This window comes from Trachypithecus francoisi, unplaced genomic scaffold (genome assembly GCF_009764315.1).
Source record: "Trachypithecus francoisi isolate TF-2019V2 unplaced genomic scaffold, Tfra_2.0 Lachesis_group3, whole genome shotgun sequence".
In the NCBI taxonomy this organism is placed as follows: Eukaryota; Metazoa; Chordata; class Mammalia; order Primates; family Cercopithecidae; genus Trachypithecus; species Trachypithecus francoisi.
Genome location: NW_022681468.1, coordinates 125,303,109 through 125,322,915, shown reverse-complemented (window position 1 = coordinate 125,322,915; position 19,807 = coordinate 125,303,109). Strand labels below are relative to the sequence as shown.

Here is a 19,807-nt window from a genome sequence, read left to right as displayed (position 1 = left end):
CTGGGCTGTAGTTCCAATTCTATGACAAGCTGGTTGTTCTCCCTAGACCAAGTCACTTAATTTTTCATTCCTCTCATCTTTAAAATGATGACAGTTGAACTAGACAATGCTAAGGTTCCTTATAGGTCTAAAACTTTTGTTGATCTGGACTTCACATATTAAGTTACTCAAAGTTACCATAAACTTTTGGGAAGCCTGGGACCATTCTTGTCTCATTCTAAACTTACAGTCATCTTTTTCATATTAATTGTTGCTAATCTAGTTGTCAAATCCAAAACTGTACAGTAGAACTGGTTTATGAACCATGGTCAGGACTTTTGTTCAACTCTTTGCTTATTTAAGATAAAGCTGAATCTTTATTCTGTTAACCAGCAATACATATTAGCTGCCCCACCCAAAGCATTGTGTTGTGTACAGCTTTCATCAGTATGTCCTTCAAAGGTTCGATCCAATTCACTGTTGAAGTGGATAAGACTAAAATACAGAACTCTACTGTTTAGCATCAGTGAGGGCAATGATCCATTAACTCATTCTCTTTGATGAAGATGGTTAAAGAAATGACAACTACTTAATTATCTTATCAGTCACCTCACATTTCTATATATGTTACCAGAATATCACAAAGTCTGTCAAATAAATGCCTTGCTGAAATAAAAATGTGTAACATAGACATCTAGTTTAACATGGCAGAAAAAAATTGAGGCATTTAGCTCTATTTATTTCCAAAACCCCACTGAAAGGATAAAGGAAACAAGAAAGGACAAAGAGAATAGGTGAGGAAACAGCAGACTAGAGATGTCAACATTTTGGAAGATGAGAACTGAATAAACAAATGGTAAATGACTTAGCAAAACTAAGCCATCCAGCAGAAAAGGAATCTAAACCCAGAATTACCTAATATCACTGACAAATTTTTTAATTGTTGGACTTGAGGGAAAAAAATTAATGAAAGGTATATAGATAACTAAGAATTTTTTTAAAAAATCAAGTATCAGCAATCTTTAATTCTGAGGGAAGGAATGATGGAGTCATACTAAAAAGGACGTACAATAACAGTGCTCTCATAGCTCAGTTGCAAACAATACTTCCACAGCCAGAAAGCTGTAAATGTAAAAAAATTATTGAACCAAAAAATATGACATAAATATATTGGGAGAATGTGGGCAAGGTATGTATGTCATTAGGAATGGCAAGCATGAGAAAATCAGTAATGATATCTAATACTGAAAAAAATCAAGAAATAATATTTAGAAATAAGGAGGTATCTAGATGACATGGATAAAATAATTGAACCACTTGCCTGTAGGGTTCAGGACTTTAGAATCTATATAACCTAGTTATTGGAATTAAAGATAAATTATAAAAAATATTACATATGATACTTTATAAAGTTATATATATGTGTGTGTGTGTGTGTGTATGTGTGTGTGTATATATACATTTCCTCTTGCCCTAGTAACTTCAACATAGAAAAAAGAAAAAGTTTGAATCAATCCAGCATCACCTGGTCTTTGAAAGCCCACAACAGCTGGCAGTAAGCTCCACTTTCTTTGACAAGAGCTTTGCCTTCTTCTGGAAAAGTAGGCCATAAGTTCAGACCGTTTTTTCCTTAGGATGCATGATGACATCATGTAAATACTGCTTCTGAATCACCCTCATAAACACATCTTTCTATAAACTTCTATTACCCATAACCATCCTACTTTCTTTTTTTTTTTTTTTTTTTTTTTGAGACGGAGTCTCCCTCTGCCACCGGAGCTGGAGTGCAGTGGCGCGATCTCGGCTCACTGCAAGCTCCGCCTCCCGGGTTTACGCCATTCTCCTGCCTCAGCCTCCCGAGTAGCTGGGGCTACAGGCGCCCGCCACGTCGCCCGGCTAGTTTTTTGAATTTTTTAGTAGAGATGAGGTTTCACCATGTTAGCCAGGATGGTCTCGATCTCCTGACCTCGTAATCCGCCCATCTCGGCCTCCCAAAGTGCTGAGATTACAGGCTTGAGCCACCGCGCCCGGCCAACCATCCTACTTTCATAGTCCTCCTAAAAACTTTTAGCCAGACACGGTGCCTCACGCCTGTAATCCCAGCAATTGGAAAGCCAAGGTGGGCAGATCACCTAAAGTCAGGAGTTTGAGACCAGCCTGGCAACATGGCGAAACGCCATCTCCACTAAAAATACAAAAATTAGCCGGGCGTGGTGGCGTATGCCTGTAACTCCAGCCACTCCAGAGGCTGAGGCAAGGCACGAGAATCACTTGAACCCAAGAGATGGAGGCTGCAGTGAGCCGAGATCACAACACTGCACTCCAGCCTGGGCGACCGAGTGAGACTCTGTCTCAAAAAAGAAAAAAAAAAAAAAATTCCGGAATTGTTTGGCAAGCCTAGAAATTTTACCATTACATTCTCCTGGTTAACCAGTCAAGATGTCAATGCATAATCCTGCAAGTATTATATCTGCGACACTTTGAAAATTACCATATTAATGCAATGCAGACTGTGTGTCAGCTAATGTGGTTAGAACTCTTCACTTCTACTTTATTTTGATGGATTATGCTATTGACAGAAATAATAATTCTCCAAGATCTGTTAGAACTGCTTAACCTTAATAAATTGTGCCTACGTTAAACTAGGTGTAATTCCAAAAGAAATTTAAACTACGATACTACTACAAACAAGAATCTCACATACATCTGATATTGTTCCAAGAAAATTAAAATGTACAACAAAAACAAAAATAGACAAATGGGACTTAATTAAACTAAAAAGCGTCTGCATAGCAAAAGAAATAATCAACAGAGTGAAAAGACAACCTGCTGAATGGGAGAAAATATTTGCAAACTCTGCATCTAACAGGAAACTAATATCCAATTACAAGGATATTATAGTATTTACAATACTAATTGTAAGAATTTACAAGGAACTCAAACAAACAACAACAACAACAAAACCCGTATATCCCCATGTAAAAGTGAGCAAAGGACATGAACATTTTTCAAATGAAGACATACAAATGACCAAGAAGCATATGAAAAAACGCTCAAAAGAACTAATCAGCAGAGAGATGCAAATTAAAACCACAATGAGATATAATTTTATACCAGTCACAATGGCTACTATTATTATTTTTTGTTTGGTTGGTTTTTCCAATAAGCCTTTTACACTCTAACGATGGCTATTAAAAAGTCAAAAAATAAAAGATGTTGGCAAGGGTGCGGAGAAGAGAGAACACTTATACACTGTTGGCAGGAATGTAAATGAGTGCACCCTTTATGAAAAATAGTATGGAAGTTTCTCAAAAAACTGGAACAACCATTCGATCCTGCAATCTCACTGCTGGGCACCTACCCAAAAGAAAAGAAATTATTACATCAAAAAGACACATGCACATGTTATGTTTATCGCCAAAGATATGCAAACAAGTTAAGTGTCCTTCATGGATGATTTTATATATATATATATAGTCATACACACACACACCACACACACAACACATTTTCTACATACACACACACAACACATTTTCACACACACACACACAACATTTTCACACACACACACAACACATTTTCTACATACACAAACACACACACACAGAGACAGGCAATGAACAACTATTCAGCCCTTAAAAAAACAATAAAATTTCACGTCTTTTGCGGCAACATGGATGGAACTGCAGGCCATTAACTTAAGTGAAACAACGCAGAAACAGAAAATCAAAAAACGCATGCTCTCACTTGTAAGTGGGAGCTACATATTGTGTACACATGGACACAGAATGTGGAATAACAGACACCGAAGAATTAAAAGGGTGGAAGAGAGGTGAGAAATGAGAAATTATTTAATGGATACAATGCATATTATTCAGGTGATAGATAGTTACACAAAAAATCCAGACTTCACCATTAGGGAATATATCCACATAAAAACAAAAACAACAACAAAATAGAATGCATTTTGTTTAAAGTTATCATTTAATTTTAATTTTTTTTTTTTTTTTGAGACAGAGTCTCGTTCTTGTAACCCAGGCTAGAGTGCAATGGCACGATCTTTGCTCACTGCAACATCTGCCTCCCATGTTCAAGCAATTCTCCAATCTCAGCCTCCCGAGTAGCTGGGATTACAGGCGCCTGCAACCATGTCTGGCTAATTTTTGTATTTTTAGTAGAGACGGGGTTTCATTGTGTTGGCCAGGCTGGTCTCGAACTCCTGACCTCAGATGATCCACCCGCTTCGGCCTCCCAAAGTGATGAGATTACAGGCATGAGCCACCATGCCCGGCCAAGAGTCCTATTTTTAATCACTTAAGCAGAAGAATAATGACATGATTTCTAAAACTTGTTTTTGTTCCATCCACAGAAGCTAAAAATTTGTAAATTTATAAGAAAACTTTAACACGGTTACAAACATATATCAATGTTTCTGGTTAATTAGGTGTTTGGCTGATACAGTTTTATTTGTTTAAAATACCATGATTTTCTAAGAAACTATTAAAAGCAAAAATTTGATTTTAAAATGCCTTCACTTTGAACTACAAAAGAAATATCTTCAAATTATGTTCCATCTTGGGCTGGGTACGGTGCCTCCCAGGCCTGTAATCCCAGCACTTTGGGAGGCCGAAGCAGGCAGATCACCTGAAGTTAGGAGTTCGAGACCAGCCTGGCCAACATGGTGAAACTCCATCTCTACTGAAAATACAAAAAATTAGCTGGCTGTGGTGGCGGGCACCTGTAATCCCAGCTACTCGGGAGGCTGATACAGGAGAATCACTTGAACCCGGGAGGCAGAGGTTGCAGTGAGCCAAGATTGCGCCGCTGCATTCCAGCCTGGGCAACAAGAGTGACTCAAAAATAAAATAAAATTATGTTTCATCTTAAGCCTGCATTCTCTCAAGATGATTTTCAAAAATGTTTAAAGCAGCAGAATCATACGTTTCAAACAAAATCTTATTGAAAACTCAATGTATAAAACAGATAACATGGAAAGTTCTGCCTGCTCACTTTTCTTTTCCCATCGACTTGGAGTGGAAACTAAGGGATCTAAGACTGTGGGATATAACACAAAATGAACTGCTTTAGATAGTACTCATCTGTAAATTGTTAATAATCACAACTGCCAAAAAAAGAATGGCTAGCAGCAGAAATTAAAAGTTCCAATTTAGGCTGGGCACGGTGGCTCACGCCTGTAATCCCAGAACTTTGGGAGGCCGAAGTGGGCAGATCACAAGGTCGGGAGATCAAGACCATCCTGGCTAACACGGTGAAACCCCGTCTCTACTAAAAATATATTAAAAAACAAAATTAGTCTCGCATGGTGGCAGGCACCTATAGTCCCAGCTACTCGGGAGGCTGAGGCAGGAGAATGGCGTGAATCCGGGAGGCGGAGCTTGTAGTGAGCAGAGCTCGAGCCACTGCACTCCAGCCTGGGCGACAGAGTGACACTCTGTCTCAAAAAAAAAAAAGTTCCAATTTAAGTTCACAAGTGACAGTTCAGTAATTCAGAACAGGAAAGAACAACAGGAACAGCCTGTCATATAAACCCTATGTCAATCACAGAAATAAGTGTCTTACTTTAGAAGCCATGCAGGAGTGTCACAAAACAAGCTGCTACCCTTAGCCAATTTATTTACCTTTGTCAGAAGTATCCTGTGCTAATGCATTTTTGCATATTTCATCAGACACCAAAGATGGAAAAGATCAAAAAGGTCAATTTGTTGTGCCTTCATTTTCCTGTATGCAAATAATAACATCCTCTCACCCTATCCTACTTCAAAAGGATAATATGAATATTATTAAAATTATATGCCTGCCTCTCTAGTCTAACAGGTCTCCCATAAACATACGTGCACCCCTATGTGGATATGAAAGAAGTATCACCGGCCAGGTGCAGTGGCCCACATCTGTAATCCCAGCATCTTGGGAGGCCAAGGCGGGCAGATCACTAGGTTAGGAGATCGAGACCATCCTGGTCAACATGGTGAAACCCTGTCTCTATTAAAAAAATACAAATAATAATTAACCGGGCATGGTGGCGGGCACCTGTAATCCCAGCTACTTGGGAGGCTGAGGCAGAAGAATTGCTTGAACCCAGGAGGCAGAGGCTGCAGTGAGCCAAGATCATACCACTGCACTCCAGCCTGGTGACAGAGCCAGACTCTGTCTCATAAATAAATAAGTAAATACCACCTACCTACTTATTCTTGCAACTAAGAAGAAAAACACTAGCAATTATTTGTACATTGAGGATGTATATTTTCTTAACTCTGGAGGAAAATAATCTTCTTATTTTGATGTTTACATGATTCTTTCTAGGCCTAATTCAGCAGAAGGCTCAAAACTTTAAAAATGAGAAAGTTCTCACAAGATTTGCCACGTTTTTCAGTTAGTATCAATCTGTAAAATCTGTTTTCATCCCATCATGTCCTCCTACCTACATAATCACTATCCATCAATTTTCCCTTCTCTTAAATCTTCGTAATTCTCCTTTCATTGAGGCAGTACACAAAAGACTCCACAGAAATAATCTTTCCATTGAAAATGGGCAAAGGCCACGTAGAAATAACTCTTTAAAAAAATAAGCAAATATGTGTAAATATGTTTAACTTCACCTATGAACACATACACATTTAAGTGATACCATTTTCCCCTATCAGACTGGCAGAGATGAAAAGATTCTTGATATTGTTTAAGATTTCTGAAGTACTGGAGGAAATGAGCCAAAGGACACACACACACACAAACTGAAACATCTTTTTGGAGGATAAACTGACAATGTGTAACAAAATTGCAAACGTACATATCCTTTGACACAAAAAGTATGCTTCCAGGATGTAGTCTAAGAAATTAAACCAACTTTAAACTACAAGGATATCGAGTAGACCACTGCCAGCCCGTGGCCTGTTAGGAACCAGACTGCATGGCAGGAAGTGAGCACTGGGTAAGCAAACATTACCGCCTGAGTGTCACCTGAAAGATCAGTAGCAGCACTGGATTCTCACAGGCATGCACAGGCATGCAAACCCTATTACTGCGCATGTGAGGGATCTAGGCTACATCTAATACTTGATGATCTGAGGTGGAATAGTTTCATTCTGAAACCATCCCCCACCCCGGTACATGGAAAAACTGTCTTCCATGAAATGGGTCTCTGGTGCCAAAAAAGTTGGGGACTTCAGGAGTACTGTATTAATTAAAATATTAAAAATACAAAATAATTTGTGTGTATATTGATAATGGCTAAACTGAATAATACAGAAATATTTAAAATTGATAAGATATATTTAAGTTGAAACAAGATGTTCATGCTTCTATTGAGGAATAAAAAAAGGCTTTTTTTTTTTTTTTTGAGATGGAGTCTCACTCTGTCTCCCAGGCTGGAGTGCAGTGGTGCAATCTCAGTTCACTGCAACCTCTGCCTCCTGCCTCAGCCTCCCCAGTAGCTGGGATTACGGGCGCCCACTACCATGCCCAGCTAATTTTTGTATTTTTAGTAGAGACGGGGTTTCACCATGTTGGCCAGGCTGGTCACCAACTCCCGACTTCAGGTGATCTGTCCACCTTCGCCTCCGAAAGTGCTGGGATTACAGGCATGAGTCACCAGGCCCAGTCATAAAAGGAGGCTTAGAGCACAATTTGATTGCATTTCTAAAATATATACTAATACACATTTTTGAGCTCTAGAAAATTAAACCATCATTAGTGGTTATCTCCACAGACACCTCCAAAGTAGAATTTAAAAAAATTTTTTTGATTTTTTTTTTTTTTGAGACAGAGTCTCGCTCTGTCTCCCAGGCTGGAGTGCAGTGGCGCAGGGTCTCTGCTCACTGCAAGCTCCGCCTCCCGGGTTCACACCATTCTCCTGCCTCAGCCTCCCAAGTAGCTGGGACTACAGGTGCCCGCCACGTCCAGCTAATTTTTTGCTTTTTTTTTTTTAAGTAGAGATAGGGTTTCACCGTGTTAGCCAGGATGGTCTCGATCTCCTGACCTCGTGATCCGCCCGCCTCGGCCTCCCAAAATTCTGGGATTACAGGCGTGAGCCACTGCGCCCGACCACTTAAGTGAATTTTTTTAAAAAATTTAAGCAATAAACGTATTTTCTTTTTAGAAAAATTTGCTATAATGATTTTTTTTTTTTTTTTTTGCTTTGATTACTACCTTTTTCTGATTACAAAACACACAGGCTCATTTTAAAAAGATAGGGAAGGGCCGGGCGCAGTGGCTCACGCCTGTAATCCCAGCACTTCCAGAGGCCGAGGTGGGCGGATCATGAGGTCAGCAGATGGAGACCATCCTGGCTAACATGGTGAAACCCCGTCTCTACTAAAATATTAGCCGGGCGTGGTGGCGGGCGCCTGTAGTCCCAGCTACTCAAGAGACTGAAGCAAGGAAAATGGCGTGAACCCGGGAGGCGGAGCTTGCAGTGAACCAAGATCGTGCCACTGCACTCCAGCCTGGGTGACAGAGCGAGACTCCATCTCAAAAAAAATAAAAATAAAAATAAAAATAGAAATAAAAGGGGAGGGGGCCAGGCGTGATGGCTCACGTTTGTAATCCCAGCACTTTGGGAGGCCGAGGCGGGCGAATCACAAGGTCAAGAGTTCGAGGCTAGCCTGGCCAACATGGGGAAACCTTGTGTCTACTAAGAATACAAAAATTAGCCGTGCGTGGTGGTATATGCCCATAATCCCAGCTATTCGGGAGGCTGAGGCAGGAGAATTGCTTGAACCTGGGAGGTAGAGGTTGCAGTGAGCCAAGATCATGCCATTGTCCTCCAGCCTGGGAGACAGAGCAAGACTCCGCCTCGAAAAAAAAAAAAGTGGGGGTTGCTGGGGGTGGCGGAGAAGAAGGGAAAGGAAGCATTTTAGAAAATATAAACAATAGTGAAAGACCAAAGGGAATAATTAGCCTTCTCCTGCTTAACCCCTCTACTCTTCCTTTTCCATCATTCTTCCTTCTCTCAGTCATACAAGCTCCACAAAGCATCACTCTTCAGACTTTCTACGTTCATTAACACCTATAAGGTGATGATTTCTTTGCTTGTTTTGTACTTTTGAGACGGAGTCTCACTCTGTCACCCAGGCTGGAGTGCAATGGCATGATCTCAGTTCACTGCAACCTCTGCCTCCCGGGTTCAAGTAATTCTCCTGCCTCAGCCTCTGGAGTAGCTGGGACTACAAACGTGTGCCACCACGCCTGGCGAATTTTTGTATGTTTAGTAGAGACAGGGTTTCACCATGTTGGCCAGGCTGGTCTCGAACTCCTTACCTCAGGTGATCCACTCGCCTGGGATTCCCAAAGTGGTGGGATTACAGGCGTGAGCCACTGCACCTGGTCTGGTGGTGATTTCTTAATCCCTATCTCAAGCCTAACTTTCTAAGTCTCAGATATGCATTTCTGCATATGTGTCACACAGTCCTCAAATATTCACAAACTCTATCTTACTTGCCTTCCCAACCACTCTCTCCCTAGTCCTATATTTTCTATCTCGATTAATTCATTGATGCCTAGTGTTCCAATAGTGGGGGTTAGTTTTATCCTACTGCTCAAGGTCATCACCAAGGTCTGATTTTTCACAAAAAAATTTGCAACCTCCAGCATAAATGGGTTTACATCTTCCTCATTTGTAAGGTCTCTTCAAGCTGGCACATTTAGTCATCTTTGACTCCTTCCCATCACACAATTAGTGACTAAATCCTGCCTATAGTCTACATCTAAAATTTCTAATTTACCCAGTCCTCTCCTCTCTCCATCTCACTTCCGTTTTCAGATGTAAGACCAAAGGCCCACTTTGGGAGGCCGAGACGGGCGGATCACAAGGTCAGGAGATCGAGACCATCCTGGCTAACACAGGTGAAACCCCGTCTCCTACTAAAAAACACAAAAAAATTAGCCGGGCGAGGTGGCGGGCGCCTGTAGTCCCAGCTACTCGGCAGGCTGAGGTAGGAGAATGGCGTAAACCCGGGAGGCGGAGCTTGCAGTGAGCTGAGATCCGGCCACTGCACTCCAGCGTGGGCGACAGAGCGAGACTCCGTCTCAAAAAAAAAAAAAAAAAAAAAAAAAAAGACCAAAGGCCCTGCTACTTCTGACCTAGACAATTCAGCCTTTCTTGAGTACCCATTACATACCACACACAGTGAAAGGAATTAGAATATGAGGACTAATAAAGCAAAGTAATACCGTTACATCTATCTTGGGAGAGAGAAATGGAAGAATAAAGTACAACACGATAAATATTACAATTAGAGCAAAACCTACAAGATGTCAACTTCTTTCCTATTTGATCTAATCTTACAATACAACCTGAATTCTCTTTCTGGAATATAAACTAGATTATGTCACCGTGTTGTAAGACCCCTGATGATTCGACCCCATTGCCTACAGGATAAAGTCCAAATGTTTTAATATATGCAAACACTTCACAATTTCGTCCCAACTTACCTAAAAACTTCATTCTATTACTTTTCTTTCACTTCACATCCTATGACCCAGTCACGTATAACTAAATGCTGCTGTGATATGCTGGGCACTTGCATAATATTTAGTGATTGTGTATCCTGCACAAGTTCTTCTTCCTTATGTCTACCAGCAGAAATCCTGTCCTATCATCAAATCAAACCTCCTCTTTGAAGCCTTTATTAACCTTCTCTGCCAATGTAGTTTCTATACAATCTGGTTTTTTGTTTGTTTGAGACAGGGTCTCACTCTGTCACCCAGGCTGGAGTGCAGTGATGTGATCTTGGCTCATGGTAGCATCAGGCTCCCAGGCTCAAGCCATCCTCCCATCTCAGCTTCCCAAGTACATATAGATGTAGTACTTCCCAAGTACTACAGATGCGTATCACCATACCCAGCTAATTTTGTATTTTTTGTAGAGACGAGGTTTTGCCACATTGCTCACACTGATATTGAAATCCTGAGCTCAAGTGATCTGCCTGCCTTGGCCTCACAAAGTGCTGGGATTACAGGCATAAACCACTACACCCAGCCCACAATCTGCTGTATTATCACTTTGTATTGCAACTTGTTTTTTTCTATCTACCACTAGACTGTGGTATTTGTAGGGACAATAACTATATCTTGTTATTTCTATCCTTCCCAGAGTCTAGTATCAGTAAATATTCAAGAAATAGTTGTTAAATGTATAATGGGGACTGGGTGCAGTGGCTCACGTCTGTAATCCCAGCACTTTGGGAGGCTGAGGTGGATGGATCACCTGAGGTCAGGAGTTCAAGACCAGCCTGGTCAACATGGTGAAACCCCGCCTCAACTAAAAATAAAAAATTAGATGGGCATGGTGGCACACACCTGTAATCCCAGCTACTTGGGAAGCTGAGACAGGAAACTATCACCTGAACCTGGGAGGCAGAGGTTGCAGTGAGCTGAGATTGTGCCAACACACTCTAGCCTGGGAAAAAAGAGTGAAACTCCACCTAAACAAAACAAACAAACAAACAAACAAAACAGCTGTGTAACAGGGTGGAAACATTTGCAGAGAACCAAAATGCACTATCGTTACTTTTTTTTTTTTTTTTTTTTGCTGTTTGGAATCAATAGGTCTACTGTCTGCCACCACTCCCGCATAAACCTGGAGCCCAAAGGAAAGTATGCTTTATTTCCCCCCTCTTCCTATTCATCAGCTTTTTATCCTTCCATCTCATAAATAACAGTAAACAATACAGAAAGAATCCCTGCCCTCTAAAGGGCGTATATTCAAGTAAGGAGAGGCAATTAAAAGGGAAACATACATATATATGGTCATTTCAGATAGTGATGAATGCAATGAATAAAATAAAGTAGTTTGACGAGACAGAATGTGCTAGAGGAGAAACGTGCTATTTTAAATGGGAATGAGGAAGAAGTGATAGAATGTTTCTCTGAGAAGGTAAGACATAAGCTGAGGCCTAAAGGATGAGAAACAACCCACTATGCAAAATTTTAGGGAAATAATTCTGCAAGCAGAAGGAATTGCAAGTGTAAAGTCTCTGAAGCAGAAATGCGCATGGTTGGTCAGGCATGGTGGCTCACATCTGTAATCCCAACACTTTGGGAGGCTGAGGCAGGAAAAGTGCTTGAGGCCAGGAGTTCGAGACCAGGCTGCGAAACATCATCTCTACAAAACATTTAAAAATAAAAAGATAAGCTGGGTGTGTTCTTATGCACCAGCTATTAAGTAGGCTGAAGTAGGAGGATCGCTTGAGTCCAGGAGCTGGAGGTTGCGTGAGCTATGATCATGCCACTGCACTCCAGTGTGGGCAACAGAGCAAGACCCTGTCTCAAAAAAAAAAAGAGAGAGAGAATAAGAAGAAATTCACTTGGCTGTTTGAGAGACTGTGTGTCTAAGAAAGGAAATTAGTTTAGAGAAGCAGGACCTTGTAGGTGGTAGCCATGATGGAGGCCTGACTGCACCTGCCTTGACTTTGGAATTTTGTAGGTTACAATCTTCTCCTCGGTAATATTAGAGCAATAAAATGATGGAATGCAGTATGCAGCCCGCTCTATTGTTAGGAAGAGGCCAAATAATTCTGAAAGTATCTTTTCTAGATACAAGGCCATAACAGTATGGTCCCAGGGCTAATGAAAACTTGACAAGCAGAGAAGAGTAAAAGCACCTAAAAAGAAAGACAAGTTCTTCTGACTACAAGCAAGTCCAAATGAGAAACATCAAAATTATCTCAGATTCAAAGAGGAAACAAAACACAATACTACTCTGAAAATATATACGGGCTATAAATGTATGCTTTTAACTGAATGAATTTTTCCATTCCCATGTAAACTTATAATACAAATCTAGACTAAAGTGATTAAACAGATTTCCACTTTTAATTCACCAAGGTTTTTCTTCACTTTCACAGAAATGAAACAATTGTCTGATGTTTTGAGATTTCAAAGATTTAGATGCATTAGAAACTGCCTCTTAGCAATCATTTTGTGGATGTTTATGTCATAATTATTTAATCCATCCAAGTAGTACTGTGATGTTAAAGTCAATCTATGACATAAAGAAATATTCACAAAACTATTCATTAAAGCAACTCTGTAACTGCTATAAAGTAAAGCAGTATGAAATTACACATCTTACTCCTATTCTAAGTAGCATCTGCTGGCTTTGCTAACCTGAACACAATTCTGAATATAAAGATCCTTTCACTATCCTAATTAAATCCTGAATTTCCAGGTTACCAGCCTTCTAACAGTAAAAATAAATCCATTCTCATCATTCTTAAATTCAAATGGTCTCTGACTAGTACAGTGATGTTTCTCCAAGGTTCTCTATGAGGGATCAGAGGTAAGATTTTGTCCATGTTCTCTATGCAGGACCATCACAAATAGCAGAGGTGGTCAGGCGCAGTGGCTCATGCCTGCAATCCCAGCACTTTGGGAGGCCGAGGCAGGTGGATCACTTGAGGCCAGGAGTTCGAGACCAGCCTGGCCAACATAGCAAGAGCCCGTCTCCATAAAAATACAAAAATAATAATAATAATAAGCTGGGCATGGTGGCACATGCCTGTAGTCCCAGCTACTCTGGAGGTTGAGGCAAAATAATCACTTCAACCTGGGAGGTGGAGGTTGCAGTGAGCTGAGATCGCACCACTGCACTCCAGTCTGGGTGACAGAGTGACACTCCATCTCAAAAAAAAAAAAAAAAAAAAAGGAAGTAGCAGAGGTAAAAACATAATTACATTATGTTCCCACCCTCCCACCATTCCCCACAAGAGCCAAAGTTTCTTAAAATGAGTCTTCATATTAATCCACAGTCTCAAGAGCTATGAAGAAAAAGAAAATACTTTAGCCTCAAAGATGACCTTTCCACATTCTCCAAGCTAATCTCCAGCTTCATATATTTATACGGCCTTCTATTTTCTCTATCCCACTCATCAAGGGAGAGCCATTAAAAAGTATATAAATGGCTGGGCGCGGAGGCTCACTCCTGTAATCCCAGCACTTTCGGAGGCCGAGGTGGGCAGATCACGAGGTCAGGAGATCAAAACCATCCTGGCTAATCCCATCTCTAATAAAACACACAAAAAAATTAGCCGGACGTGGTGGCAGACGCCTGTAGTCCCAGCTACTTGGGAGGCTGAGGCAGGAGAATGGCGTGAACCCGAGAGGCAGAGTCTGAATTAAACCAAGGCCTTATGCCCTTCTTAAAGGACCAACAGCATCTGCATCACCTGGAGTTTGCAAAAATATGCAGAATCTGGGGCTCCACCTCAGACCTCCTAAATCAGAGTCTGCGCTTTACTGATACCTGTAAGCAACTCTATGTTCATCAGAAAATCTCAGAACTGGTAGAAAATTTAAAAGCCCATTGCACACACATAAAGACAGATGAGCCCTGGATAACAAATAATTGATAATGACCATAGTGCTCCTTCACAAATTATTTCCTATAACAACAGGTTCTCCTTAAGAAAAATTTCTTGCAAAACTATAAACGGCTTGTCTTGAAACACACAAAGCTTATTACAGGTATTGTTGTTAGTAGAAGTCACCGACATAACCAAGTTCTTACCTAATCTGAGCTCTCCAAAGTTCCCACACCCTATCTTCTTGCCAACCCTGAAGTTGGGTCCCACCATAAGAACCCCAGAGGATGATGAGGAGCCAGATGGTCGAGAGCAGTGTGCACTCCTTTGTGCCATGGGTTTAGTTGTCCGTTGTCTTTCATCCTTTTCCCTACTAGGATGGTCCATGATCCTACAGGACAGCGTCTCCGTACAGCAAGTAGCTTCAGTGTGTATACCTCTCTTTAATACAAAAGTATGTCCAAATAAATTGTAGTCAGAGAAAGGTAAGGAGTTCTTTTAGCACCATATTTGTTTCTAATGTATCTCCGGGAGATGAAAAACCATTGATTTGTTCCCGTAGGAAATGTAGTCACTAGGTCTCAAGCTTAGTTGAACATCTTGTAACCTAGGTAAAAATCAAGAAAACACGTAGTTAAAAATTAAATTTTAAAACAAACTCAGAAAGTCTCTACTAATTAGAATGAATCCTATCCAAAGGTGAGCAAAATGCATACCTTTCTGAAATGGGTTTTGGTTTTCTATCCTTCAACAGTTTAACATCTAGATTAGTTATTCACATGGTATCATAAGCTCAGGAGGCTGCAAACCATAGAAGCTAAGGAAACACACAAGCCTTAAATATAAAATGCTTTCTTCTAGCAATGCACATATGACCAAAAAGAAAGACAACTGTTGTTTTTTTCATCACTGGCTAACAGAAATACATAGCAGTGCTGAAACCAAGTTAAAGAAACTGAGGACGATTTAATTTTAAGCTCTTCCTTTTAATTTTGCCAAGAATTAGAACAAATGTTTGGTTATCATCACCAGTTACACAACAGAACAAAGATGCCTATACTCTAAACTTCCTGAGGACACCTGTAATTCCCTACTAAAGTAACAAGCAAAAAGTTGTCAGCTGACTGTACAAGTGGGCACATAATCCAATAATACAATCTGTTGGCTTTATTTATTTACTTTTGAGATGGAGTTTCACTCTTGTTGCCAAGGCTGAGTGCAATGGCGCAATCTAGGCTCGCTGCAACCTCCGCCTCCCAAGTTCACGCGATTCTCCTGCCTCAGCCTCCGAAGTAGCTAGAATTACAGGTCCCTGCCACCATACCCAGCGAATTTTTTGTATTTTTAGTAAAGATGGGGTTTCACCATGTTGGCTGGGCTGGTCTCAAACTCCTGACCTCAGGTGATCCACCCACTTTGGCTTCCCAAAGTGCTGGGATTACAGGCATCAGCCACTGTGCCTGGCTTCTGTTTGCTTTATTATAGTTTAAATAAACTGCTTATTTTCATTTTTTGTTTGTTTTGCTTTACAATAGATTTACATTTATAATGTATATTCTGTAAAGGAAAAAAAATCAAAGCAATGTAAGGAGGTCAGCAACTACTGAACTTCCTACATGAACAACATTAAGAATTCATATTTCCTTATTGTTTCTCCTATTTCCAACTATATCCACTATCCCCTGATTATCCTCGTCTTTAATCCAAATCCCTCAAATGATATTAGAAAGAGAAAAAAAATCATAATTATTGGGAGTATGTCTATGTGTGAGACTGCCAACTATATTTCCTTCCATTATAAGTTAATATGAGGACAGAGGCAGAATGTGTCTTAGTCCAATTCAGTCAATTTGTAAGTATTCAATGAACTCACAAATTTTCAAAAATTATCACTACGATAGCCTCATTTATAAGATTTAGAAACTGTATTACATTGTCTATTTCTCTTCATATTTTTCATTTTTGCTCACTCTGTTTCTTCCAACAAATGGATGTTATTTTTATGATACTTTGCATTAATTTCTTCCATTGCACTTAGACTAGTATAACATTAGGTGGAATAATCACACATAGCCTTCATTATCCATGTTTACTTACATGTATGTATTAGAAGAATTAGAATTCTGAAAACCTGTAGAAGCCAGGTGCAATGGTATGTGCCTACAATCCCCAGCTACTTGGGAGGCCGAGATGGGAGTACTGCTCAAGCCCAGGAGTTTAAAGCTGGAATGTGTTATCATCATGCCAGTAAATAGCTACTGAACTCCAGCCTGGGCAACACAGAAAGACCCTGTCTCTAAAAAAAAAAAAAAAAAAAAAAAAATTAAAAATTAATTTAAAAAATATATATTAAAAATTAAATTTAAAAAAAACCCTATAGAAAGCCAAAAATTGTCTGGGCGTGGTGGCTCGTCCATGTAATCTCAGCACTTTGGGAGGCCAAGGTAGAAGGATTACTTGAGCCTAGAAGTTTGAAATGAGCCTGGGCAACATAGAGAGACCCCATGTCTACAAAAAATTTAAAAATTAGGGCCAGGCACGGTGGCTCATGCCTATAATCCTGGCGCTTTGGGAGACCAAGGCGGGTGGATCACCCGAGGTCAGGAGTTCAAGACCAGCCTGGCCAACATAGCGAAACCCCGTCTCTATTAAAAACAAAAAAATTAGCCAGGCGTGGTTGTGCTGGCCTGTAATCCCAGCTACTTGGGAGGCTGAGGCAGGAGAATTTCTTGGACCCAGGAGACAGAGGTTGCAGTGAGCTGAGATCGCGCCATTGCACTTCAGCCTGGGCGATGAGCAAAACCCCGTCTTAATGAAAAAAAAAAAATTAGCTAGGCATAGTGGTGCACACCTGTGGTCCCAGTGACTTCCGGAGGCTGAAGTTTAAGGATTGCTTGAGCCTGGGAGGTTCAAGGATGCAGTGAGCCATGATTGTGCCATTGCACTCCAGTATGGGTGACAGAGCAAGACTCTGTCAAAAAAAAAAAAAAGTCAAAAATCTCACTCAGCTGGGGAAAAATGTTCGTAACACCTACTTGTAGAACAGAACAATCACTTTACTTCCCACAACCATGACAAAAACCGACACTAAAGGTGCTGTGTCAATTTTCTAATCTATGCATGGGACATAAGCATTGCTCAATCTATAATTATGAAAGATGAGGACGGGCACAGTGGCTCACGCCTAAAATCCCAGTACTTTGGAAGGCCGAGGTGGCCAAATCACCTGAGGTCAGGAGTTCAAAACCAGCCTGGCCAACATGGTGACACCCTGTCTCTACTAAAAATACAAAAAAAATTAGCCAGACATGGTGGTGGGCGCCTATAATCCCAGCTACTTGGGTGGCTGAGGCAGGAGAACCACTTGACCTGGGAGGCGGAGGTGGCAGTGGGCTGAGATTGCGCCATTGCACTCCAGCCTGGGCAACAAGAGCGAAACTCCGCCTCAAAAAAAGAAAGAAAGATGAATAATATTCAATACTACTTTATGTGGCATCTCTCATTTAAGAAATTAAAGTTACTAAGTTTTTTAGAATCCTATTTCTTAATCACTACCCTCTGCTCAATTACAAACTCTTTGGCTTATCATTTGAACTCTCTACTTAAATTCATGTAAAACAGTATATGGGAGGTTGCATGAAGTCTAAAAGAAAATTAAGTCGTATTATAAAAGCATCAAAAAAAGTTTCACTAATTTACTGTTTGTGTATTTCAGATTCTCATATATTGGCTTTATCAAAAGTGAGGCATATAAATATTTAAATTTCAAAGTCAAAACACCCTGGGTTTTTGTTAATAATCAAAAGAGAGATTGCCAGGCTTCTAAATCTCTCTTCTTACACAACTTATGATGAAATTATTTATAGGTATAGGACTGCTGGATCATACGGTAAGTGTATGTGAAACTCAAAAGCAAACCAGGCTCTTTCTGATCTACTACTTCTTCATCCACCACATATTGCTTTTGGTCCTCATGCTTGCTGTTTCTTGGTTATGAGTTTCAGCTTCAGGCATCACTTCCCATGCTACTGTCCAAAACAGAAATAATACGACAAAAACAAAAGTCTTTCTCCTTGTAAGTCTTTTTTCTTTTAAATTTTTTTGGTCAAGGATAAAAATTATTCTAAGAAACACCCCAACAAATTTCCCCTTATGTTGGGTTGCCAATGGTTTTTGTACCAATATCTGTCATTCCAATTGTAAGCTTTTCAAAGAATGAGATCAAAGCCTAACCTGATGTTTAAAACACAGGGTAAGTTTCAAAAGCAGTATCACGCCCAGGGTAAGTATTTAGCAAACATTAAGCAAAAATGATATCTGTGTGCTCATATGCACACATGAATGTGTGTTTATAAAACTATCAAAAACTATAGGACAAATTAAAAGACACTGTAGGACAATTTAAGTACCAATACAAGGCTTGGAATGCATTTAAGCTAAAACAAAACAAAACAAAAGGCCAGGTGCAGTAACTCATATCTGTAATCCCAGTGCGTTGGGAGGCCACAGTGGGAGAATCACTTGAGCCCAGGAGTTCAAGACCAGCTTGGGCAACAAAACGAGATCCTGTCTCTACAAAATAAAAATAAAAATTGGCCAGGCAAGGTGGTGCACACCTATGGAACCAGCTACTGAGGAGGCAGAACTGGGAGGACTGTTTGAGCCCAGGAGTTCAAGGCTGCAGTGAGCTATGATAGTGCCACTGCACCACTTCAGTATGACCCTGTCACCAAAATAAATAAATAAATAGATAGATAGATAAATAAACAACTACTATAAAGCTACAGTACTCAAGACAGTGTGATATTGACAAAAAAATAAATAAATAAATACACAAATCAATGGAACAGAATGGAAAGTCCAGAAATAGATTCACACAAATATAGTCTATTCACACAAAAATAGATTCACACAAATATACCAATCTTTGACAAAGGAGCAAAGGCAATTCAATGGAGAAAGGATAGTCTTTTTAACAAATGGTGCTGCAACAGTTAGACATATACTTGCAAACAAACAAAAATAATCTAGAAACAGACCTTACATCTTTCACAAAAATAAAATCAAAATGGATCACAACCTAAATGTAAAACATAAAATAAAACTCCTACAATATACCATAGGAAAAAATCTAAATGACTTAGGGTTTGACAATGACTTCTTAGATATACCAACAAAAGCATGATCAATGAAAGAAGAAATTGTTAAGTTTAACTTCACTAAAATTAAAAACTTCTGCTCTGGGGAAGACACTGCTAAGAGAATGAAAAGACAAGCCACTGATTAGGAAAAAATACTTACAAAACACTTACTTGATAGAGGCCTGTTATTTAAAATATACAAAACTCTTAAAACTCAACAATCAGAAAACAACCCAGTTAAAATATAAGCAAAAGATTTGTATCAGACATCTCATCAAAGAAGATATACAGATGGAAAATAAATACATGAAAATATGCTCGATACCATAGGTCACAAGGGAATTGCAAATTCAAACAATGATACCACTA

At 39.9% G+C, this 19,807-nt stretch overlaps 1 protein-coding gene across 12 annotated transcripts in view; it reads right to left on the bottom strand.

Moving 5' to 3' along the window:
- The window catches only part of CSNK1G1 (casein kinase 1 gamma 1), a 224,238-nt gene that overhangs the window by 134,167 nt on the left and 70,264 nt on the right, over positions 1 to 19,807 (bottom strand). For all 12 annotated transcript variants that reach the window (XR_004431950.1, XR_004431949.1, XM_033189790.1 and 9 more), the window contains one exon: positions 14,504 to 14,904. Coding sequence is in view for 10 of the 12 variants with exons in the window: in XM_033189790.1 (XP_033045681.1) it covers positions 14,504 to 14,684 (181 nt within the window). In the remaining 2 variants the exon portion in view is untranslated. The remainder of the gene's footprint in view (positions 1 to 14,503; positions 14,905 to 19,807) is intronic.